Source organism: Rhineura floridana, chromosome 1 (assembly GCF_030035675.1).
Source record: "Rhineura floridana isolate rRhiFlo1 chromosome 1, rRhiFlo1.hap2, whole genome shotgun sequence".
In the NCBI taxonomy this organism is placed as follows: domain Eukaryota; kingdom Metazoa; phylum Chordata; class Lepidosauria; order Squamata; family Rhineuridae; genus Rhineura; species Rhineura floridana.
Genome location: NC_084480.1, coordinates 311,114,643 through 311,140,595, shown reverse-complemented (window position 1 = coordinate 311,140,595; position 25,953 = coordinate 311,114,643). Strand labels below are relative to the sequence as shown.

At 41.9% G+C, this 25,953-nt stretch overlaps 1 protein-coding gene and 1 pseudogene across 1 annotated transcript; both read right to left on the bottom strand.

Moving 5' to 3' along the window:
• LOC133377597 (solute carrier family 2, facilitated glucose transporter member 5-like) lies at positions 1 to 21,486 on the bottom strand. Its single transcript, XM_061611950.1, has 12 exons — positions 21,451 to 21,486; positions 20,006 to 20,101; positions 16,319 to 16,464; positions 15,366 to 15,490; positions 11,229 to 11,381; positions 11,015 to 11,140; positions 8,661 to 8,848; positions 5,055 to 5,165; positions 2,523 to 2,624; positions 1,571 to 1,646; positions 1,349 to 1,476; positions 1 to 174 (listed from the first exon to the last, which is right to left on the bottom strand). The coding sequence occupies exons 1-12, from the start codon at positions 21,484 to 21,486 to the stop codon at positions 1 to 3; spliced, it is 1,461 nt and encodes a 486-aa protein (XP_061467934.1).
• Positions 12,212 to 12,330, bottom strand: LOC133375846 (5S ribosomal RNA; annotated as a pseudogene).
• Positions 21,487 to 25,953: the final 4,467 nt, after the last annotated feature.

Genomic DNA, 25,953 nt, shown 5'->3' with positions numbered 1-25,953 from the left:
CTATTTGCCCATTTGTCGCTTGACCTGGATCTTTCCAGCCATCTTGATCGCCATAAGTCTCCTGATATCCAGAAAAGTCCTGTTCTTTGTTTCTGGGATAATTTTGAAGATATATAAACAGGTGGCTACAGTCATAGGCCAGAAAATGAGGAAACTGTAGGCTCCAATAATTGTCTAGAGATGAAAAGGAAAAAAGAGGTAGAAAAATAGAAAGACACCTACATGAGTGTAATACAGAAGCTTTGCTCTTGAATGCACATGCACTGCTGGACTCTGTCCCACTCCTCCCATCACAGAAGCACAAGGCAGAGTTATCTCTCTTTTCTTTGTAAAAATCCTCTCTACAACCCTTGCCACCCTGGACTCCTACTGGGAGGAAGGGTGGGATATAAATCAAATAATAAATAAATAAACCCTGGAAGGGAGGTAAGAGTGCCAGCCTGGGATGCATTAGGTTAAACAATGCAGGAAGTGTGCATCCTGCAACCCAGTCACCTGTTGGAGTAGAGGTTTGGAGCTTAGAGAAGTGTGGCATGCTAGAGGTATTCTTCTGTTGACCAGCAAACCCAGAGGCTTCATCTTTTCTGCCAATTGCAGGAGCTGATGTTACTGATCCCCCTACTCCATTCCATGTCCATAGAAGGCTCCAAAACCTGAGCACAGGAAGTCTACAATAGCTCTGAGCCTTGGGTGATTATAGCCCCAGGTTCAAGTCTCAGACTCCCTGACAGCAGACTATGCTGATCACACACAACAAACTGCCTTATATAGAGTCAGACTACATGGTCGTCTAGCTTCTGCATGTAAAGCATGTGCTCTGTCACTGAGCTATGGCATTTGAACCCCAAGCCTACTGAAAGGGAGTTTCAGTCCAACAACATCTGGAGGGCCAGAGGTTCCCCAGGCCTGAACTAAATCTTGCTGGGAAAGATGTAAACCTTTAACATGGCTTATCATTCAGCTTTCAGAATACATATCCACTGACTGGAATCTTTACAGTCAAGGCACGTTGACAATTTAATCACTCTAAATACACAGATTCATATGTGAGTTGTTATTCTCAGGCACCACCTCTGATGCGTTTTTGGTGCCTGCTGAAGACCTTCTTTGAAGAAGCTTCTAAGTAAAAATCTTTCCCAGTCTACGTCTGTATTAGTTTTGTCTTTATATCTTTGATCATTTGTCTATTTGCCGCCCTGGGCTCCTTTGGGAGGAAGGACAGGATCTATTATTATTAGTATTAGCATTAGTATTATTGAGGGGAAATAATGGTGGTGTGTGGGGCTGGGCTTAGTTTCCTGATGTAAAGCATGCATTCCCCACTAAACTGACCTTCAAAATCACTCACCTCTACATGAAGAAATGTCACTCCTATAAGGAAGTGTATGAGCCATTGAACAAATCCTGAAATTACGAAGGCTGAGGACCGTGTTGATTGCAGGAACAGCTCTACTACTAATACAGGTGGAACTGCATCTTGGTGGACAGAAAAGATTCAGGAAAATGAATACTTTTTTTCATTGACTCACTAACTGATGCAAGAAGTGCAGTATGTCGTCTGAGTACTTACTTGGCCCAAATGAGTGTCCAAAGAGGAAAGTTTCAACGAAAAATGCACTTAAATACACAAACTCTGGGATGGTGACCTGTCGGAAATAGTGGGTTATAATCCAGTTATGTACTAGTGATGTTGTTATATACCCTTTATCTAGCACAAGAGTAGCTAAGATGATGCCCTCCAGATGTTATTTATTTATTTATTATTATATTGATATCCCACCTTTCCTCCAAGGCACTGAAGGTGGTGTACATAGTTCCCCATTTTATCCTCACAAAACAATACTGTGAAGCAGGATAGACAGTGACTGGCCCAATAAGCTTTATGGCTGAGTGGGGATTCAAATTCTGGTCCCCCCAGGTCATAGTCCAACACCCTAACCATTATATCACACTGTCTCTCTGGACTACAGCTTTCTTCATCACTGACTATGGACCTATTGGCTGGGGCTGATGGGAGATGTCCAGCGACATCAGGATGGCACAAAGTGGGCAACCACTGATTTACAGGAATGTCTCCTTATTGAAATTGCCTTCCTATACTCCACAACATTGCTGGCCCATAGAATACATGAGGTGCCACAGATCATCAAGAACTCAGTCAACATGAAATCTCTTGCATTTAAACCCAACCTTCTAGTAACTTCCATTGGAACGATCTACAAATGGGAAACTGCATTCCATCTTGATCATCCACTTGAAGCCTTTGTACAAACTCCAGACTGATTTTAAATTCCTGAGGAATTTTTCTCTCAAGTCTCTTTTTGCCAATCTCAAGGGCATTCATTTCAAATCGCCTCTGTTGCTATGCACACCTTTATATAAAAATGATCTGTTGCATCTATAGCCAATATTCCTGTTGGGTTTGGCGGTGTTAGCACAGATCTCTCTCTCTCGGTGTCAAAGGGCAGCCTGTTAAACCCATTTCCAAATGCCAACATTGTCTGAAGTTTTGAATTATAAACCTGGATTTCGAGGGTCATAGTCAGCAGAACACACATGATGCTGCAGAGTCCAAAGCCAATGAGAAGCACAACTTTCCGTCCCTTAGCATCAACAAGATACATCTAGGAGTTATAAAGGCAAAGAAGTTAGAGAAAGGCCATCATGAATGGTAGAATCATATTGCTGGAAGGGGCCTATAAGGCCATAGAGTCCAACCCCCTGCTCAATGCAGGGATCCAAGTTGCCTGACAGATGGCTGTCCAGTCAGAGAGTCTGGGACTCAGTCCTAGTTTTAAGCTCACGCTGGACCACACTATAGTGCATTGATTAGTGTTTGGCCCCAATCCCAACAAATTAACCTATGTGACTGTATTCTCCGAAGTACAAAATGGGAAGGCACCACAGTCCTTGTAAGAGGCATACGATAAAATGTAAAGGAATATAAACGCAGGGATGTTACGTAATGTGGGCTGTTCTATGATGAAAGAAAATCAACCACAAAACCAGGGAGGTATTACTAAAAGAATAACTCCTGAGGTTTGAAATAAGATCAACATGTCTTGGAATTATCCTTCCATGGGGCAAGTTTTGAACAGCAGCTCTCATCAAGTGCAAACTACTATATCTTATGCTCTTGGTGCCCCTGAGGAATAATTGTTATGAGGCACATCAGGTTTTTGGATGTTCTTTGAAGCACCTGAAGGTTCCTTCTCTCACATGAATATGTCATTCAGCATTAGCAGTAGATAGCCTTAGTTAAGGATGAATCTGCATGTAAACAGCACATATTGATATGCATGTTTAAATTTGAATGTATCCACTGCCATGAACAGAAGTCAAACATTTTTTAAAAGGACCTGAAGCCAAGAAAGTGCAATCCTGTACATGTCAGAAGGAACGGGTTCGGAGGAGGAAAATGAGGATGATCAGGGGACTGGAAACATCCCTGTGAGGAGAGACTGAAAGAACTGGGCATGTTTAGCCTAGAGAAGAGAAGACTGAGGGGAGATATGATAGCACTCTTCAAGTACATGAAAGGTTGTCACACAGAGGAGGGCCAGGATCTTGTCTTCATCATCCCAGAGCACAGGATATGGAATAATGGGCTGAAGCTACAGTCAGCCAGATTTTGGCTGAACATCCTAACTGTTAGAGCCGTATAACAATGAAACAAATTACCTAAGGAGGTGGCGAGTTCTCCAACATTGGAGGCATTCAAGAGGCAGCTGGACAAGCACCTCTTGGGTATGCTTTAAGTTGGATTCCTGCATTGAGCAGGGGGTTGGACTTGATGGCCTTATAGGCCCCTTCCAATTCTACAATTCTATGATTCTAAGTAAACTCCACTGAACGTAATGAGACTTACTCCCAGGTAAGTTTGTATAGCCAATGTAGTAGTGACCTCTGAATGTTGTTCAAATACAGCTCTCATCATCCCCAGCTATTATGACCAATGGTCAGGAAAGATGGAAGTTGTAGTCCAGCAACATCTCGAGGGTATTGCATTGCTTGCTCCCAGTGTATATTATTGCAGTCTATGGAACACATTTGTACTAATGACTTAAATTGGTCTAACACTTATTTCTTTCCAAAGGGACCTTTAGGAATAGGAATAGTATGGTTGTGGGGCAGACGTAAAGGATCTTCTCCGCAGTTGCCCTATACTTGAAATTCACTTCTCTGGAGATAGCTTAAAAAGTCCTCTCTCTCTTTTCCTCTCTCTTTCACACAGACACATAAGTTTGGGGTAAAAGAGAGAGATCCACTTAGGGAACAGTGGAGAAATAGTGACTTTAATGCAGCAATGTATCCTGCAGAATGAAAGCAACAAAGGCAGGGGGTCTTGTTTCTAATTCAGGTTTTATGTCATGTGAAAACAAAAAGCAAACTGATTTTATCCCATTCAGACAGCTTCCAAGTCAAACCAGAAGCCTGGTAGTATGTGCAAATCCTTATGAATAATACTCAGAGGACTCTCTTAAAACTTCTTGACAGTAAGGGCAGTTCAGCAATGGAACCGGCTGCCTAGGGAGGTGGTGGGATCCCCTTCGCTGGATGTCTTCAAGCAGAGGCTGGACAGCTATCTGCGGGAGATGCTCTAGCTGTGGATTTCCTGCTGTGAGCAGGGGGTTGGAGTCGATGGCCTACAAGGCCCCTTCCAACTCTATGATTCTATAAAACTACAATTCTCAGGATTTGGGGGGAGATTTATTTATTTATTTATTTAATTACATTTGTATACCACCCCATAGCCGAAGCTCTCTGGGCGGTTTAAAACAATTAAAACATTAAAAACAAATATGCAAATTTAAAAACACATTTTTTAGAAAACAATTTAAAAACACATGCTAAATAATAGTAATAGGCTGGCAAAAATGGCACTTGGCAGGAAATCCAGATTTTGCCTTCTTCACTTGGCAATAAGGGGGTAGGGGAGATGCGTCGCCCACATTGGCATAAAATCAGTGTAAAGGATTGTTGAGGAAATCTGCCCTTTGGATAAGTATGAATTTCAAGACTTAGAAAGTAAGAGACAGTCAGGAGAAGCTTACCCCTAACATCTGTGCAAAGGTGAGAAAAGCACTTGAGCCTATACTGATGAGCCGGACATTGTGAGTTTCCACATTTGCAGCTTGGTAGATCCTATCTGTATAATAGTATGCCTGAAATCAGACCAAAACAAGTCTTAATTGAATGGAATCAGCTAGCTGGTGATGAAGAATTCCGTTTGAGTTCCCCCTTAGGCATCTGCTTGGCTCCTGTGTGGAAGAGGATACTGCACTAAATACACAATTAATCTGATCCAAGCTCTTCTTGTGCACTTACATTCTGGATTGAACCTTGGATGCCAGCTGCTCTTAATTTAGAAGACATTTATACCCCCAAGAATGCAGACATTTGTTTTAGTTTTGTATCCCTACTTTTCTCAACTCTCGTAACAAGTCTTGTGTTTCAGAGCTGTCAGTTTCCTTATTTCGCCGCCTCAGGAGAAAAGAAGAAGCTGGGCTTAATTTTGGTGACTCAAAAGGAACACAAATTCGAGAAAACGTGATTATTGGGTTACCTTCTCTCTCAGTCTGCTGCAATCCTGGGAGGAAAATCCAAGTTTCCATACAGTTTGTTTACACATTGAATTTGAAGGTGAATAGAATGTTGGACTGAATTATGATACGCTTGTTTTCTGTAGGAGATGAAGGGAATCCAATGGATGGGTTGCTACTCCAACTTACTCCACTAGGCAGGATCAATCAGATTTGAACATGTGGCTGGCTGAATGGGAAGCAGCCACACCCTTTCAGTTCCAGAATATACTACAGCTAATTATAACCATAAAAGGAAACTTGCAGCATGGTGAGTACCAAAGAAGAGAAACTTTAATATACCCAATGAAATGGAATAGAAAGGAAGGAATGACAGGAAATTAACTCCTAGGGCAAGAGTAACGTCTCTACTGCCCAACTGTCCTACACAAAACTCCATCTCACCCCACAGACGTTCTATTACTAGCATGGGTCAGATCCTCTCCATCCTTTGCAAAAAGTGAACTTATTATGTAGGGTTAAGTTCAACATTCTATTTTATTGCAGTAGAGGAGGGGATATACAGTAGTGACACCCAGACTAACCAGGATCCCACTGCAAGAAGCTGCAACCACCCCACATCTGGGTGGAGAACATCCCTGATGGAGAAGATATCTATGTACCAGAAGGCCTAACTATCTCTCCTGTACCACAACCAATGGGTCAGAAAACCAGGCCCTGCAGAGCCAGAAGAAGCCATAAAAACACCTCTACCCACCTTGCATGCACCTTTCAAAGCTCACTTTAGATCATGACCATGGCTGAAAATATGTACCACAGACCCCTAGGCACTGAGGTATGAGTGCATCCTCCTGACTGGAATCTGTAAAAAAAGACTGCCTACCCTGAAGTTGCCTGAGGACACAGATTGACCTCCAAAAGACCCAGTCTGCCAACAATCTCTGTTTGAAATGCATTCTGGTGGATTTTAAAAACAATGTGATTGAAAAAGCAGCCAAGAGTTTATGTCAGAAGTTGTGTTCGGCCCTCATAATCTTGTGGTTGCATTAATTTATATAAGATCCATGCTACTGCAAACAATGTGAAGTCTTTACTTTCCCCTCTCAGGGGGTATGGAACCTGATGAATATTTTAACCAGAGCTTGGAAGTTACTTTTTGAACTACAACTCCCATCAGCCCCAGCCAGCATGGCCACTGGGTTGGGCTGATGGGAGTTATAGTTCAAAAAAGTAACTTTTCCAAGCTCTGATTTTAACACTTTGTTTTGCTACAAAGCATTGCATTGCAGGGTCATCCAGATACTCTATGAAAGTAAAACCAGCTGCATTGGTTATTTGTAGAGATTAGTGTGATTTGCCTGCAGATGCAGATTAATCAATAGATAGGGAATCAGCTTTGGCAGGAATCCTCAGAGCAGATGAATGCTGGAATGGAAGCGGCTTATGTTGATGGCTGTTTCCTTCAGAAGTCCATCTATTGTCTTGGTGGAGTTTGGAAAAAACGATAACATGTTTCAGTGAGATCTACACAAGATAGGAAGTTATTTTGGTAGAAAGCCTCCACTACTGTCTTGAGGCTTTCTTTGTGACCTTGAGGCTTTAAAACAAAGGAACAAAGTATAAATACCTGAGAATGTTTCCTGATTCACAACCTGAATGCTGAGTTAAATAATACCCACTCAGTATCCTGAGACCCAAGAAAATTTGCTTGAGGCTGAGAGCCCTGCTGGCTGAATAAAGCCTAACAAAGGACAGAGGGATGGTGATGTGCTTCAGAGAAAACTAGGTATCTACTGCTGATTTTGCCCCATGACCTTAGTCATGACCTTACAAATCCAGTGGAAGAATTTGGCCTGTAGACCTACGCCATCATAATGGGAGGTGGAGGAGACTCCAGGATATCAGTAGCACCAACAATTTCCTTCTCAGTTATCTCTGCCTTCTCAGGTGCACCACCACACTCTAAACCAGGTGGGCATACATCTGCCTGCAAAGACCACCCAGCACCACTCAGGTCATTGCTCATTGTCATCAAAGCATTTCTCCTACGGCTCAGTCAAATCCCAAGGCTCTGGGGAGACACTACCACCACCATAGGAGCACTTTGATCCCTGGGCTCTGAATTTGATGTGAGACCACTCGTCTCCGCCCCAGCCTGACAATCCACTGATAATGCCTAGACAGGAAACATTGTAGCTGTGGTGTTTGCCATCTTTTTAAACTGCCTCAGCAACTTTTTTTAAAAAAAAATCCTCTCTCTTTCCACTATAACCCCCACAAGAAATGAAAAGAGGATACAAATATGCAAATTGAAAAGTTAAGTGGATGCCAAAAACAAGATGGAAAATTGAAAGGGATGGGCAGCTCTCCCATTCAGCCAGCCACATGTTCAGATCTGATTGGTGCCTCCTTAGTGGAGTGATTGGGAGGAGTAACCCAACCATGGATCCCATTCTCCACCACAGGAAAAGTGAGCTATTCCCCAGAAATCAAAGCTGTCATAGTCGAAAGAGTCGATATCCCCTTTGAAGATTAGAGTTACATGATTCAGCTCTTGTCCCTTGCAAAGTCAGGGCCTAATGAGATGTTTCCAATACATATCCTGTCATCTGCATCTTCTCCAATAACATCAAGAGAAACAAATATGTGACACGGCATCATTATGGAGTTTCCTTTCCTCATTCAATTGAAGAATATGAACTGGAGCAGGGAAACACTGCGCACAATAATATTGTATCCACAGATCTGTTATCAAACCACGCTCTCTATTCCCAAACCATTGTCAGTTCTGCATTGCTGATTGGCAGTGACAGCAAGGCCAGTGGGATTAGCTGTGCTACGGAGTTCCCGATTAAGTCCAACATCTGGAGGGCCGCATGTTCGCCACCATTGTGCCAGAGTGTTGGACAGTTCTGAGGGACCAAAGAGAAGATGGCCATGCCTACAGAAACAGGGTGATAACTGGCGTCAGAGCCCTGGAATCTTCATTTCATTTATTATTATTTATTTATTAGATTTATATCCTGCCCTTTCTCCCAGTACGAGCCCAGGGCAGCAAATTTGTCCTCATTTTACCTGGCGCTGCCTCCTAACATGTTGGGATGATGCCTTCCTTACCACATTGGCGCCAGTGAGCTGCTCACCAGTCATCAAAACAAGTACTGAGCTGACTTGCAATCGCAGGCTTTGGGTCATTAGCAGCTTAAGTGGATTCATCTTTTTTTCTGCCTTCTCAGCAAGATCCTCCTGACGGAGCTCTTCAATCTCATCCTCCACATCATCCCTCTCTCTCAGCTTCTTCAAGGCTGGGTGGGAGCACAGGGGAAAGGAAGACATTTCTCATTTAAGAAAAAAGGAAGTTGTTAGGAGAGTCAAATCTCTCCAGAATGCTTGGGAGTTATTCAAAACCATAACTGTAGAAGCTAGAATATACCACAAAACAGTGAAGATGCAACCAAGGCAAGCAGGGTACCAGCATGGTTAGCAAGGAGAATCATAGAAGGAAATTGTGGCAAGAATATGGAAGTAACCAAATTCATGTTACCAAATTCTTCCGAGCTACAGAGGAAGTGGATTGGACTGTGAAAAACCAACCCAAATTGTGTTTGCATTTTGACAGATTCGTAGGCAGTACAATATCTCAGAGAGGAGGTCAGGTCTCCTGCTCCTCTGGTGCATTCACTCAATAGATGCCCAATTTCCCTGCTTTTAAAAGTTTGATAGAAATATCTGTGGGCTATAGGTACATTCTTAAACTGCAAGGTTTTTTGCCTGTTAGTGAATACATAACCTAATCTGAAGAGTTCAATGTGCCAATTTCAAAATGATCTGATGGGGGGGAAATGCCACAGGTGCAACAAATTAAAATATGCTGGAAATAGACACCAATACTTTTTATTTTAATTTTTTATTTTAGTTTTGATAAAGCATATTGTATAATTCTTTCCAGTTTGGGTGAAATGTATTGATATATTTCATTCAGGCTCATTGAGAAAGGCAATATTGCATTGATTGGGTGAAGGCAGTTCCCCTCTGTGCACATATTACTTAGCCATACAGAATACAGATTTATTACTTTTATTTATTATATTATATTTATTAATTTGCAGGTGATGATGTGTCAGAATCATTGTATAAGCTGGAAATACTGCAGAACTTTTGCATCAATACCATGCCGGAACTAGGACTTGGACAGAGCCTGAGCACTAGTGCCATGTGATACTCTGTAAATATGGGGGGAGGGGGGTTCTGTTGTTATTGTTGTTTAGCCAGTCTAGAAGTCTTTAAGATTGAAATGCATTGGGTACTAATAAAAACTACCTAACTTATTAGCAGAGCTTGGAAAAGTTACTTTTTTGAACTACAACTCCCATCAGCCCCAGCCAGCGCCATGCTGGCTGGGGCTGATGGGAGTTGTAGTTCAAAAAAGTAACTTTTCCAAGCTCTGCTTATTAGCATCTTGAGACAGGATCTCCCATTTTATTACCTGTTTGGTAGAGGCTTCCTAGTGTTTTTCTGTGTTTCTATATTAATGTCAACATAGGGATGAAAACAATGATCCATCACTGCTAGAATGGTGAGATCTTATGAGACAGGCAAATAGTGGTGAAGCCTCTATCTATGATGTCCACACTTAGAGATCACTTAGAGAGCTCAAGGTAATTCCATAGTGACCAACATAACGTTTGTAGGCTTCCTTACATAACATTTTGTGTTTTAGCCAGAGCTTGGAAGATTACTTTTAAAAAGTAATAAATTACATTTACAGTTACAGTTACAGGATTATCAATACCTTGGCACAGTCATTAACCAAAATGGAGACAATAGTCAAGAAATCAGAAGAAGGCTAGGACTGGGGAGGGCAGCTGTGAGAGAACTAGAAAAGGTCCTCAAATGCAAAGACGCATCACTGAACACAAAAGTCAGGATCATCCAGACCATGGTATTCCCGATCTCTATGTATGGATGTGAAAGTTGGACAGTGAAGAAAGCTGATAAGAGAAAAATCAACTCATTTGAAATGTGGTGTTGGAGGAGAGCTTTGCACATACCATGGACCGTGAAGAAGACAAATAATTGGGTGTTAGAACAAATTAAACCAGAACTGTCAGTAGAAGCTAAAATGATGAAACTGAGGTTATCATACTTTGGACACATAATGAGAAGACATGATTCACTAGAAAAGACAATAATGCTGGGAAAAACAGCAGGGAGTAGAAAAAGAGGAAGGCGAAACAAGAGATGGATTGATTCCATAAAGGAAGCCACAGACCTGAACTTACAAGATCTGAACAGGGTGGTTCACAACAGATGCTGTTGGAGATCGCTGATTCATAGGGTCCCATAAGTCGTAGTCGACTTGAAGGCACATAACAACAACAACAACAACAACAACAGAACATGTTAACAATATATGAAAATTAAAATTTGGTCTGCAGGTTGACATTGGATTACCCTTCAGAATATTGTACCTTGTCTTGCACTCTCTTCATCCTTCCTCTGAATGAACAGATATCTAGGACTTTCAGGAAAGAAGGGCAGTAGAAGTATCTGACACAAAGGCAAAATCCCAGGAAGGCTCTTCAAAAATGGCCAACCTGTGTAAGAAGATAACAGTTATGATACTATGAAGTAACTGTGTTTATCTATCTGATCTTCCACAGGTCAAAGGATGCTCTGAATTACCTTTTAAGTTTCCCCAGACTTCATTCAGAGAAAGCATTTGAATGAACAGGATACCAATGGTAAAAAGCAACTGGGACAATATGATTACGGCTCCCCTCACGCTTCTAGGAGAGATCTCGCCAAGGTATAGAGGGACAACACTGGAGATTATTCCTGGGTAGATGATAAATCAAGGGAAAATTCACAATATACATGTGGGATGATGTGCTGAAACACATAGACATCTCCACGCAGTATAGGAGACCAAAGTATTCATCGCCCCAAGATGTTCCCTGTGGAGTTCTGTAAATATGACACTGACATGCTCAGCTCTACCTCCAAAAGAAATCAGGCTCCACAGACAATGTCTGCCTCTTAATTTTAGAATTTCTTTCCCCTGGACACTTGCCAAATACGGAGCGTGTACATCTTCCAGAAAAGGCATTAAATCTTTTTATTCAAACTAACTGTAGTGTCCAAGGTAGAACAAGTGTAGCCAACTTGATACCCCTTCAGATGATGCTGGACTAAAATTCCCATCATTCCTGCCCATTTGTCATGCTGGCTGGGGATACTGGGAACTGTGGCAAAACAACATCCAGAGGGCATCATGCTGGTTCCTTCTTGGGCTAGCATCATTAGCATACATTAGTTACCCCATCCCCAAACCTTGGAATGACACATGCATTGTGTTAAAAAAAATTACCTCATTTCTGCACATAGGGGCCACACACACACACACACACACACACACACACACACACACACACACAGTTTTATAACAACACATTTTCCAGCTCAAGATCCTATAGAGTTACAACAGCAGTTCTACCTGTTACCCCTAACCTAGGAGCCATTATTATTATTACTAGTAGTAGTTTGTTATATGCCTTGTCGATTATGACTTATGGCAATCCTATGAATGTATAGGAATCCTTTAGATGTATTCATAGGGTTTTCATGGCGAGAGGTATTCAGAGGTGGTTTACCATTGCCTTCCTCTAAGCCTATGGCACCCGGCATTCCCAGGCGGTCTTCCATCCAAGTACTAACCAGGCCTGACCCTGCTTAGCTTCTGAGATCAGATGAGATTGGGCATGTTCAGGGTAGTAGGGCGGTATACTACTACTACTACTACTATTACTGAATTTATATCCCACCCTTCCCCCCAGAAAGAGTCGACAGCAGCAAACAAGCAATAATCTGAGCCACAACTATGGAACCCGGCTATGAAGTCAAGGAGTGAGGTGGGTGTGTGAAAACCACACAGCTCATCAGAGTGTTCTTTGGAACTTTAGCTTCAGGAGTTCCCACTGCTAATAATATAAGAAGAGCCTGCTGGATCAGGCCAGCGGCCCATCTAGTCCAGCATCCCATTCTCACAGTGGCCAAGAAGCCCATGGGAAACCTGCAAGCAGGACTTGAGCACAAGAGCCCTCTCCCCTACTGCATTTTCCAGCAACTGGTATGCAGAAGCATACTGCCTCCGACTGTGGAGGCAGAGCATAGCCATTGTGGCCAGCAGCCTTTGATAGTCTTATCCTCCATGAATTTGTTTAATCCTCTTTTAAAGCCATCCAAGTTGGTGGCCAGCACGGTCTCCTCTCCAAGCTCCATAGTTTAAGTATGTGCTGTGTAAAGAAGTACTTTCTTTTGCCTGTCCTGAATCTTCTAGCACTGAGTGTCACTGAATGCCCACAAGTTCTAGTGTTAGGAAACAGGGAGAGAAACGTCTATCCACTTTCTCCATGCCATGCATAATTTTATAAATGATCATGTCACCTCTTACTTACCACTTCTCTCAAATGAAAAAGCCTCAAATGCTACAACCTTTCCTCATGGGGAATCGGTCCAATCACCTGATCATCTTGGCTGCCCTTTTCTGAACCTTTTCCAACTCTACAATATCATTTTTGAAGTGAGGCGACCAGAACTGTACACCACAGTCTAAATGTGGCTGCACCATAGATTTATACAACCACATTATGATATTGGCAGCTTTATTTTCAATACCATTCCTAATGATCTCTAGCACAGAATTTGCCTTTTTGACATCTGCTGGGTCGACATTTTCATTGAGCTATCCACTACATCCCAAAGGTTTCATTCAGTAATCTTCAGATCAGACCCCATGAGCGTATATGTGAAATTTAGATTTTTTTACTCCAGTATGCATACTTTACCCTTGTTTACATTGAATTGCATTTGCCATTTTACTGACCATTCACTTGGTTTGGAGAGGTCCTTTTGGAACTCTTCATAATCTCTTTTTTTCAATGACCCTGAACAATTTAGTATCATCAGCAAACCTGGCCACGTCACTGCTCATCCCAAGTCTAGATCGCCTATGAACAAGTTAAAAAGCACAAGTCCCAATACCGAACCTTGTGGACACCACTTTCTACATTTCTCCATTGGGAGAACTGTCAATTTATTCCTGCTCTCTTCTTCCTGCTGCTTAACCAATTTCTGATCCACAAGAGGATCTTTCCTGTTATTCTACAACTGCTAAGCTTACTCAGGAGTCTTTGGTGAGGTACCTTGTTGAAAGCTTTTTGAACGTCCAAGTACACTATGTCAACCAGATCACCTCTATCTATATGTTTGTTGACACTCAAAGAACTTTAATTAGGCTGGTGAGACAAGACCTACCCTTGCAGAATCCATCCTGGCTCTGCTTCAGCAAGGCTTGTTCTTCTGTATGCTTGGTCATTTTATCTTTAATGATACTTTCTACAGTTTTCCCAGGACAGACATTAAGCTAACCAGCCTGTAATTGCCAGGAAACCCCCCCCCCCAATTCCTTTAAAAAAAATGATATTACATTGACCACTTTCCAATCTTCAGGTATGGAAGCTGATATAAGGGTGGTACCAGCAAACCGGCCCCCTTGCGAGTAAATGCCCAGGGTCAAGGGTTCTTGCTTTCTCCCTTCCTCTTTATCTGTAAAAAGTCCTTGTATGTTGAAAGTTAGTTCACCTAAACTCACAGGTTATCAACAGCAATCGTCCAATGCAGGCAGAAGATAGAGGAGGCCCCACTCAAGCTTTCTTGAGTCTACAGAAGGACCAGACATTTTCTATGTTGGAGTCAGACTTCAGACAGCAGAACAGAGCATATGTTATTTATTCATATCTTCCACACTTGGACTAATAAAATGCATTTTAGGTGGCCTTGACATCATTGTAGAAAGAAAAAAAACACAGGAATACATATCAGCATGAAATAAGTTGCTGGATATCCATTTAACATCAAAGTTTAAGGCTTTGAAGGCACATCTTGGTTAAAACAAGTTGCAATAGATGAAAGACTGAGTTAAACTCTAAGTCATATTACAGAGGCAGTTACAAAGTACATGGAAATACATGTCATGATACATGACCCATCAGATGTCATGGATGGAATAGATGGAAGGTTTTCCTGCTTTCTTCAACCTCCCATTCCAGCAGAGCTGAGAGGTCATGAGTGCTATAAAACTTGGCATTTTATATACATTCTTATCAAAGAGAAGGTGTATTCCCATGGCCCATTTTCAATTATGCTGCCTTGCAGTCTCTTTCTGCCTTCTACTAGAGATGGCAAGTATGACCCATCACGTCTGCTTTGCCCTGTCTGTAGCCATGCCATATAAGGAGCTTCCTCTTAAACAGCTGGAATTTTGGCTGGCTGCCTAGAAGTCTTACCTTATACTGTATGTCAACATTCTCATAAAAAAAAACACGACTTTGTTCAGAAGGGAGGGTGAGCCTATTTTTAAAACAAACCTTTTTTTACTTTTTGCCAAATAAGGAAATGTAAGCAAATGTAAATGATTTCAGCACACTGTATGCATATTTCAAGCCAAAATCTGTGCTGGCCCATTACAAGGGACAAGCTGTAACGTCCCTGAGGACTGAAGAGACAAGAGACTCTGTTCAGTTTAATAAAATGGCTTGTCTTTTTGATAGCATGATCTACGATATTGGAGATTTCAAAATAAAGGTCTAGCCATGGAGCTCCTCTGTGCATGCATGTAATTGCTGCTTTATATAGCACCCCTGTGTTCCCCCATGTTTTAGTTCATCTCAGTCAAATGTAATGATTTCTAGGCTGATTTCAGACTTCTCTTAAAAAACGACGACACAAAACTAAACCACTAAATCCAGAACCTTGACTCACCTGTGCACATTCCAACATATAAGCGTGCAAACATGCTGAATCTGTATGCTTTTACCAAACTCGTGCAACCCATAAGAACAGCAGAGATAATGGACAAAACATCAGTTATCATCAAAGCACCCTTCCTGAAAAGACAGTGAAAGGGGCAGTGGGATGGGGGCATGCAAAAAATATACAATACTATCAAAAGAACAGAGGAGGGAGAAGAGGTGCGGAATTGCAATAAGGTCCTAATGCTTTTATGGATAATTTGTTCTGGATTTGCTAGTTATGGGAAGGGACAAAGACTTACTCAAGGCACTGAAGCACACCCAAGCGCTGTAAAGTTACTCAGGCAACTTCTTTCACTACTGGGATCTCAACAGGCATTGTTCACACATTTTCATAATGGCTAGAAACACGGATTATGTGCCTAGGCTAGGCAAGTTCCCTTAACTGGAGAATGCTGATGACCGAGCCTCTGACCCTCCGCATCATGCAAACCTGCTATACCATTGAGCTACAGCCATTCTCCAATGGTATGTAAGAAAAGCCATAGATTCATACTGCATGCTGCCCAAGGTACAGAATTGATGGAAACCACTCTGGTAGGGTTGTCTAGCAGTTGGAGGGCATGTTCCCATCTCTTTAAAGCAAAGTGTCATTAGCAGGCAGAAGCTCATCATCTTCCAGGCATAGGATTCTAGGGGCCTAGGGGCCCAAGTAGATCTTACAGGGGACATGTGGCTGCTGGGTCTTTCTCAATAACACCTAGCAAAAGATAATTATGTGACATTGCTGCATTTACCCTTCTGCTTAATCCCTTTCAGTTGGTTTATTACCATGGGCAGAGTTAAAGGAAAGGTGATTCTATTATGTTATCAGATGCCACTGGGGACATGTAGGTCAGTAACAGTCACCCATTCCCCCCCTCCACCATCCTAGGACATGTTGTCACAATTTTATCTCTGTACCTGCCAAACCTATCCACCAAATAGCCAACCGCAAGTGAGCCAAATATGCCACCGAGAGGAAATAAAGCAAGGGAGATACCAATGATGAACAACTGAGAAGAATTACCCATTCCTTCAGAGGTTACGTTGTAATAATCTTGCATGAGCTAGGAGGGAAACACATGACAGTAAACATTAGGAGTGCTCCACCGATTACATGGCAACAAACCCAGAAAGCTTAAGACTAGGTGAACAATTGTCAGAGAATTCTGGGATAACCAGAAAAAGTGCCTATATGTCACTGCCTCATTCCCAGTGAGGACTACCTCCCCCACAAAGTGAGGTACAAAAAACACAAAATGTGTGTCCAAACACTTTCACCCACTGTCAGCCCTGTCACTCATCAAACACCTCAATATTTCAGAGAAGAGAGCAGGTGGGTTTGAGTTTTGTTCTTCACATCAGCACTCAAAGAGCAAGCAACTGTGTCAACTGGATGCATTCTGCGTTCATTTACTCAGCAATAGCCTGTCATACACCAGCTTAAGAACATAAGAACATAAGAAGAGCCTGCTGGATCAGGCCAGTGGCCCATCTAGTCCAGCATCCTGTTCTCACAGTGGCCAACCAGGTGCCTGGGGGAAGCCCGCAAGCAGGACCCAAGTGCAAGAACACTCTCCTCTCCTGAGGCTTCCGGCAACTGATTTTCAGAAGCATGCTGCCTCTGACTAGGGTGGCAGAGCACAGCCATCACAGCTAGTAGCCATTGATAGCCCTGTCCTCCATGAATTTGTCTAATCTTCTTTTAAAGCCATCCAAGCTGGTGGCTATTATAGGCTTCTGCAGCAGGATGGGTTAGTAAACTGACTATTACAATTCCCCACTTCTTTTTTCTTTTTGCAAAACTTCAGCAAAATAATTCAGTAAAATGTTGAATTTCAAAATGGATGTAGTTTACTAATTGAAGATCACCTGCTGTAACTCAAACTAATTTAGTTATACCTGTAAAATAGACAGGCTGTTATGAGGGAAACAGGATGGAAAGGAAGACAAGCCACATGTTGTAATGATGTGCCAGAACCTGTCCTCTGATTTCTCTGAAATTTTCTTCCTCTGTGAAAGAGGCTTCCATTCTTTTCCCTCATTCTCAGGGAAGTTAAGAATTTAGTTAGAATTTCTTCGGGTGTGGGTTTTTGAGCTTACCCTTATTGTTGTAAAGCGGTGAAGGATGGAGCATGTGTGTTTTTCTATTCAGTAATTACCTCTCCAGGACTCTGCAAGCCTTCTTGCTGATCAGGCCAAGCTTCCTAATCTGAAAAACCCCCATGAGAATTATCTCATGGTGCATGAAGCCAGTAGGCTTCTAAATACCAGTTGCTGGAAACCAGAGGGGGGAAAGCAGGGGTATAGTTGCATAGGGTCTTGGGAGGTGGTCTTAGACCCCTTACCTTTTTGGAGCAGGGTCCCATCAGGGTCCTATGTCTCCAGTGACCTCCAAGCCAATCAGAGTGAAAGGAGATGAGTCAGCCAGTGAGAAGGCTCTTTTCAGTAGCTAACACTTTCATGCTTATTAGCTCCTAGAGACATCTGTTGTTGTGGGAGAAGGCATTAGCAGGGATATCATTCTCAACCCAGCAGCAAAAAAAAAAAAAGTGTGTGTGTCTGTGAAACATGAAGAGACCCTGCACTTCTGAATTTGCCGCTAGGCTACTGGGGGAGAGTGTTCTTTGTGCTCAGGTCCTGCTTGCCAGTTTTCCATGGGCAACTGGCTGGCCACTGTGAGAACAGGATGCTGAACTAGATGCACCACTGGTCTGATCCAGCAGGACTCTTCTTATGTCTTCCCCTGGGCTTTAATTCAAGCCTGGGCACTCAGGAAGGCTACAGAGTGCAAATCACCGGCGAGACGATTTGTAGAATGAAAGAACACTTGCAACCACCCTTCAGCCACCTCGAACAGCATGAAAAACCCTACACATCACATGAGAAATTCACCAAAAATATTATCTCCCCTTTGACAGTATGTGTTGATGAAAGACAGGACAAATAAAGAGGGTTAAAATGAAGAAAAGAAAAATAACCTGAAGGCTACCAGAAGATGCAACAACAGTAAGAGATAAATAGCAGGAAAAATCTGGCTGAGCTGCTCTTGCTAAGCAAGGCAGGAAAGGAAACTAGAGGAAGAGTTATTCACATGAGTGAATAAGAGGAGAGGTCCTCTTGTGGATAAGGAATTGGTTAAGAAGCAGAAAGCAGAGAGTAGGAATAAACGGACAGTTCTCCCAATGGAGGGCTGTAGAAAGTGGAGTCCCTCAAGGATCGGTATTGGGACCTGTACTTTTCAACTTGTTCATTAATGACCTAGAATTAGGAGTGAGCAGTGAAGTGGCCAAGTTTGCTGACGACACTAAATTGTTCAGGGTTGTTAAAACAAAAAGGGATTGCGAAGAGCTCCAAAAAGACCTCTCCAAACTGAGTGAATGGGCGGAAAAATGGCAAATGCAATTCAATATAAACAAGTGTAAAATTATGCATATTGGAGCAAAAAATCTGAATTTCACATATATGCTCATGGGGTCTGAACTGGCGGTGACCGACCAGGAGAGAGACCTCGGGGTTGTAGTGGACAGCACGATGAAAATGTCGACCCAGTGTGCGGCAGCTGTGAAAAAGGCAAATTCCATGCTAGCAATAATTAGGAAAGGTATTGAAAATAAAACAGCCGATATCATAATGCCGTTGTATAAATCTATGGTGCGGCCGCATTTGGAATACTGTGTACAGTTCTGGTCGCCTCATCTCAAAAAGGATATTATAGAGTTGGAAAAGGTTCAGAAGAGGGCAACCAGAATGATCAAGGGGATGGAGCGACTCCCTTACGAGGAAAGGTTGCAGCATTTGGGGCTTTTTAGTTTAGAGAAAAGGCGGGTCAGAGGAGACATGATAGAAGTGTATAAAATTATGCATGGCATTGAGAAAGTGGATAGAGAAAAGTTCTTCTCCCTCTCTCATAATACTAGAACTCGGGGACATTCAAAGAAGCTGAATGTTGGAAGATTCAGGACAGACAAAAGGAAGTACTTCTTTACTCAGCGCATAGTTAAACTATGGAATTTGCTCCCACAAGATGCAGTAATGGCCACCAGCTTGGACGGCTTTAAAAGAAGATTAGACAAATTCATGGAGGACAGGGCTATCAATGGCTACTAGCCATGATGGCTGTGCTCTGCCACCCTAGTCAGAGGCAGCATGCTTCTGAAAACCAGTTGCCGGAAGCCTCAGGAGGGGAGAGTGTTCTTGCACTCGGGTCCTGCTTGCGGGCTTCCCCCAGGCAGCTGGTTGGCCACTGTGAGAACAGGATGCTGGACTAGATGGGCCACTGGCCTGATCCAGCAGGCTCTTCTTATGTTCTTATGTTCTTAAGAGCCAGAGGAGCTGCCTGTTGTTGTGATTCTAATCACATGCCCATGACTCTCTTAGGGTGTGTGGGGGGGGTACCTCACAAGTGTCTGGAGTGTGCCTGCACTTGAAGCAGAGAAAGGCAAGATAGGGAGGAAGGGAGAAGTGTCCCACCCAATTTTAGGGTAATCTGTTGTGGCCTTCAGCAGATCACTCCAGAGTGAACATGATCCTCAACAGAAGAAAGGTTCCCCAGCTCTACAATAACACCCGCTTTAAGAAGTCATCCACACTGGAAAGTTATCTTACCTCAGAAGGGGAGTAGAGTATCCACACATTGCAACCATATTGTGCAGACAGGAAGCAGGAAACAAAGGAAACCCAAATAAGGGTTCTTGACAGCTCCTACAGAAAGAAGCAGCCAATACTGTGTGGAGAGCGTACAGGGAAAATATTTATATTAATTAAGTATATTTACAACTAAAAACAACAACTCCAAATAGAAAGACAGAAGACAGGTTAGACATTCGAACATTGTTTTATAAGTGCAACTTTTTGTGCAGTTTGAATAGATCTTCTAAGATTTTACTATTGATAGATAACTATTAACTCAGTTCTTTACAATATAAAATACAAGATATGGGGGGTGCATTGGTTGTGTGTACCCCATATAACTAGGCACATTGGGATGATGCAGGGTAGACTTTCACATTCCCAAATCAAATCACACCATTAACAAGGTGTGTTAGCAGAGAGTGCCCAACCTTCCAATTAACTTTGTTGCTTCAGATTTTCCATAAAGTTGAACACACAATCCTCCCCACCCTTTGTTTTCTGAAAAACAAAACTAAGCTGATTAGGAAAATGTCCAGAACTCAAGATGGGTAGGGTTGTAGAGAAAATGGGAAGGAATGGAGAGGTAGGGAGGTCTGTTTTGACATATGCAACTCTTAAGCTATCTCTCAGTCCATTGGCTACTGGCCCACTTTTCAGCCTAATTCAGGGTGATGGTGATTACCTTTAAGGCCTACATGGTTTGGAAAACAGGTACCGGAAGGAACATCTACCTACACATCAAATTTGGCATGAGCTGAAGTCAAATACAGAGGCCCCCGACTAGGAGTTTCCACTTAGGAAGTTGCCTTCTTTGTGGTGGCACTTTGATTAAGGAAGTATTTCTCCAGAAAAGCTACCCTGGTGCCCAGTTGAATGCCTTCACATAGTAGGCATTTAGTTGGCCTCTTTGAAAACAGGATAGTGGACCAAATGGGCCACTGACCTGATCCAGCAGGCTGTTCTTATGTATTTTTCAGGACCAGAGAACTTCTTTCTGCCTCCCCTCATCTTTTTTTTTTTTAAAAAGCTGAGATTTTAAAAATATAAATCTGGTCTTTTATTGCTGTTTTTATTCTGATTGCTTGTTGTTTATGATCTTGTTAATCTTGTAAAGCACCCCAGAAATAAATCATGAAAATCAGTATAGAAGCATATTAAATATTTCATTACATTGTGTAAAAATTACAGATTGAGTCATGCTTAGTCATGGATCCAGACTTAGTCATGCTTAAGTTAGAGTTGACCAACTTAAATCAATCCAATGGGGCAGGACATATCTAAGCATAACAAAGTCTGGATCCAACCCAACATACCATATGCTATCCTGTACTACGGGCTTTTCACGCAAGGCCCCATTTGAAATTTCAGAAACAATTACACATCAACTTAGATGTTCAATGTTTTATCACACAGCTTACCCATTTCTTCTTTGCTGGATTGGCTACTTGCTCCATTTTATTCATTTGTGTGTGTGTGTAGAAGTCAGGAAAAAGGCTCACCTGTAGTGAAACAAAGGAGTGCTGTTGACAGAAGGTTATTGACTCTTTTACACATAGGTAAGATAGGTACAGACGTGCAGGATAAGAGCCCAGCATCACAGTCCCAAAACCCACTACTGAGATGTCTACAGGAAGTTTACAAGCAAGGCATCAAAGTAATGACTTAGCTGAATTCAGATTAATATGGCCTCTGAATTTGAAGATTCTTTCATATATCTAGTATGGTTAACAGCCATTGATAGACACATCTTTATCCATGAATTTTCCTAATCCTCTTGAAAAAGCCCTTCAAATGAATGGATAATGTTTGTTTAGTCAGAGAAAATGAGGGTAAAATCAAGCAATGGCTGGATTGTTCTTTCTTTTCTTTGATGGGGTACATTCTTCACACTGACATTTTAAATGTTAGCACTCCTTTGGAAGATTGTTTGCATTTCTAATTAAAAGCTAAAGGGTTCATTTCAGCTGGCTGAAGATCTTTTGGAGAAGTTCAGTATAAAACATATTGAATCAATGCAGTCAGAAGTAAGCACCACTGAATTCAAAAGTGCCTACTCCCAGGAACTTATGTATAGTTATGCAGATCCTAATAAATTGTATATTGTTTTTGTGTGAGAGAGACAGAGAATGAGAGAGAGAATGGAACAATTTACCTGCCTGCAATATGGACTGTCCTTGAGGATATGCTGTGGGGGTTGTTGTGATAAGGTCCTGCACATCAGAATTTACCACCACACCACTAACCATCAACACATTTTTTCTGGTGGTGGAAAGAACATGTGAAGCAATGGCTTTAGTACTTTAATACTGATCCTTTCAATATTTCAACAAACTTTTAACATTTTGGAGGCTTTTATCTCCAGTCATGTTGATTTCATAAACAGCTAAAGAACTGGATATCAACGGAATCTTTCCAGAGGCATCCACCTCATCCTCTGCAGGGTAGTTCCCACAGAGTTGTATGAGGATGAATAGGCAAAGAACTTACTGTGGCCTTCTGTTACTAAGAGAATCCAGACAAGTTCTATTTGCTTTTGAAATAAAACTCCCAGAATGTGGTCTGATTAAGGCTACACAGTGCCTTCATTCATAGCAGAGTTAGGTCCAAACTGGGAACTTTCTAATTCATAACTCAGTCACTTTGCCACTAAACTATTCTAGCTCTATCACCTCAGCAACCAATCCATATTAAATTATTGTGAGATTATGATCCTCAATGAGTCTCATTTGCAAGCAGAGATGATGCATCATCTTGGCTACCAACTGTCAACATGTTCCTGGAACCTTCCAACATCTTCCTCTGATTGGCTCATGCATTACAATTATAGTTCTGTGCTTTATTTCAAAATAAAATAGGGCCTGGCTCAGTTCCTACCTCCCTATTCAGCTGTAACAAAACACTACAGTAAGTATGTATGTATACAGTAAGTATTGCCTATTCATCCTCATACCCTTTTGTGGTTACTAGCTTGCATAGGGCAGGGAGGCTGTCTGTAGACAGATTCCATCTCTACCCACATCTGTGAGTTCTTCTTATTAAATTTATTACCGACCCTTCATCACCTGGTCCCAGGGCAGGCCAAAAAAATATAAAATACATTATTAGAAACAGTTTAAAACAAATTAAATACAGTCAATGACACTGGAGAGAACTACTCTTCAACTTCTGACTGGGGATAACAGCTCATGTCTTTTCCAACTTCTGAATTTGATAACTTCAACAAATATTAAAGGGTCAAATGTTCAAGGACTAAAGCAGTTACCTCTCATGATCTACTCTCTACCAAGGATTTGGCATGGCCTGTTGTCTAACAATATATATTTAAGTGGAGAAGCTCATCATGACAAGCCCATACCCATGTCCCTAAGGAGAGTCCAAAAATGCAGGCAGCAATAGATGATTTATTAGGATCTGTATGATTGCAATCCTATGCAACTTCAACTTCTAAAACACATTGAGCTTTATTAAAAGACCTTCTTCCAGAAGAAATGCAACTTTTAGCTTTCAATTAGATATGTAAAAAAGCTTGCAAAGAGGTGTTACCCATTTAAACTGCTAGCATGGAGAAGAAACCCCATCAAAGGAAAGACATATCCAGCTTCTGCTTATTTGTTTTCCATATTCTGACTTCCTTTATGTCAGAAACATTACCATCTCATTCACTTGACAAAGCAAGGAGGGTCCCATCAATTATTCTGATGCATCACACAGATGATGACATAATCACTCCTGCTCTTAAAAAAAAATCCCAGAGCTACACTCCCCTGTATTCCCCGTCCACTACACCACTGGTGATCACCCTTAGCTTAGAAGGTTTTGCCAAAAAAGGATTAGGAAAATTCATGCAGGAGGATAGATCAGTGACTGTTAACCTTGCTAGCTGCTACATGGAAGAACATCTGAGGCTGTATTAATTTAAATACAGATGTTGAGAGGCAACTGGGAGGGACAGGTCATCATTTGCATGCCTACAGTGTGAGCATCCTAGAGACATCTGATTGTCTGCTGTTGGGATCACAGTGTTTATTTGATTCAGCAATAGTTTTCTATCCTTTTAGAGTCAGCAAGTTTATGTCAAAGGCAATCTCTTATTCCCTGACAGGTCAGCTTTATTTTCTGACTCCTACCAAGAAAGCATGGACCAACAGGAAGAGGCAGACAATATACAAGCCAGGAAAGGGGTGAGCTTGGATGGTCTTGTCCAATCAACTGGCTTACTAAAAATCTAAGTTGATGTGTAATTGTTATGAAGACTTCTGATGGGTTTTTCATCCAGAATTTGTCATTCTTAGTCCCAAATGGACTGTTTTAACTGTGTTTCCTCTAAGCATGACTAAGCATGGATTCAACCCAATACACTATAATATTATTATATATTCTACATCAGAAATTGATATATTTATTATACTAAGGAGTTAATAATAATTATGGATTGATCTTGTTCCAAATAGACCAAATGAAATTCATGAACATAACTAAGTTCTTTCATTTTAATGGGTCTACTCTGAGAAGACCCATTAAAATTAATGTTATTATTCATCAGTTAATATCTTCTTAATGTTATTCATGCATCTACCATTTACTCATGTATTGCCTACAATGTAATGCAATGCATTGTTTGTAAATATATAATTTACAAAACCTAAATGTCGGGCCCAACTATTTCATAAAAATATCATTAAAAAACAATAAAGCAGCAGAATAGATGTACCAATAAAAGTCATGGGAGGGGAGAGAAAAAGCATTTGGCTCATGCTGAATGGACATTAGAGTGGGTGCCAGGCTAGCCTCTTTGGGAGATAGTTAGATCATCCAAGTGCCAACACAGAGAAGCCTCTTTCCTCCGTGAACATCTGCCTCATTCTAGTAATTCACCTGTAGCTATCCTATACTGAGCAGTGGGATGGCCAAGCTGATCTTCAAGGTCCCTTCCAATTCCAGTCATTCTACATGGATGGTTTTTGTTGCAAGCTGAATACTTGTAACATGAAATGGTACTTCAGTTGCATGATAGCATCAGTTGTATAGACTGTGTCTACTTCAGTAAACAGATACATCTGGGGCTTAGGTCTGCCCCTCTACCACAGAAAGCCATCCTGCTCCAAGGCAGTGGTGAAACTTGAACTTGACCACAATATAGGATACCATACCATATCCATCTAGGGTGCACACCTTAATGTGGAGAGGGGATTTGAGAGTGTTGAAGAAGCTAAGACCAATGCCGTCAGGAGTCTAGACCAAGGGGCTAGACTCCTAGCAGGGGCACCCAAGGTGGAATGGTCAAAGCTGAAACACCAGACTAAGATGCATCCAAACTCAGAGGAAGGCAATGGTAAACCACCTCTGAATATCTCTTAACACGAAAACCCTATGAACAGAGTAGAATCATAGAATAGTAGAGTTGGAAGAGGCCTATAAGGCCATCAAGTCCAAACCCCTGCTCAAGGCAGGAATCCAAATCAAAGCATTCCTGACAGATGGCTGTCCAGCTGCCTCTTGAATGCCTCCAGTGTCGGACAGCCCACTACCTCTCTAGGTCATTGGTTCCATTGTCGTATGGCTCTAAGAGTTAGGAAGTTTTTCCTGATGTCCAGTCGAAATCTGGCTTCCTGCAACTTGAGCCCATTATTCTGTGTCCTGCACTCTGGGATGATTGAGAAGAGATCCCGGCTCTCCTCTGTGTGACAACCTCTCATGTACTTGAAGAGTGCTATCATATCTCCCCTCAGTCTTCTCTTCTCTAGGCTAAACATGTCCAGTTCTTTCAGTCTCTCCTCATAGGGCTTGGTTTCCAGTCCCCTAATCATCCTTGTTGCCCTCCTCTGAAACTGTTCCAGTCTGTCTGCATCCTTCTTGAAGTGCGGAGACCAGAACTGGACACAGTATTCAAGATGAGGCCTAACCAGTGCTGAATAGAGGGA

Excerpts from the sequence above, each read along its gene's own strand:
- LOC133377597 (XM_061611950.1), bottom strand. The coding sequence starts at position 21,486 with ATGGAGCAAGTAGCCAATCCAGCAAAGAAGAAATGG. Across the intron at positions 11,382-15,365 it reads ATATGTTGGAATGTGCACAG|GAATAATCTCCAGTGTTGTC; the intron begins GTGAGTCAAGGT and ends TCATCTACCCAG. Across the intron at positions 5,166-8,660 it reads AGCTCACTGGCGCCAATGTG|GCATACTATTATACAGATAG; the intron begins GTAAGGAAGGCA and ends GTCTGATTTCAG.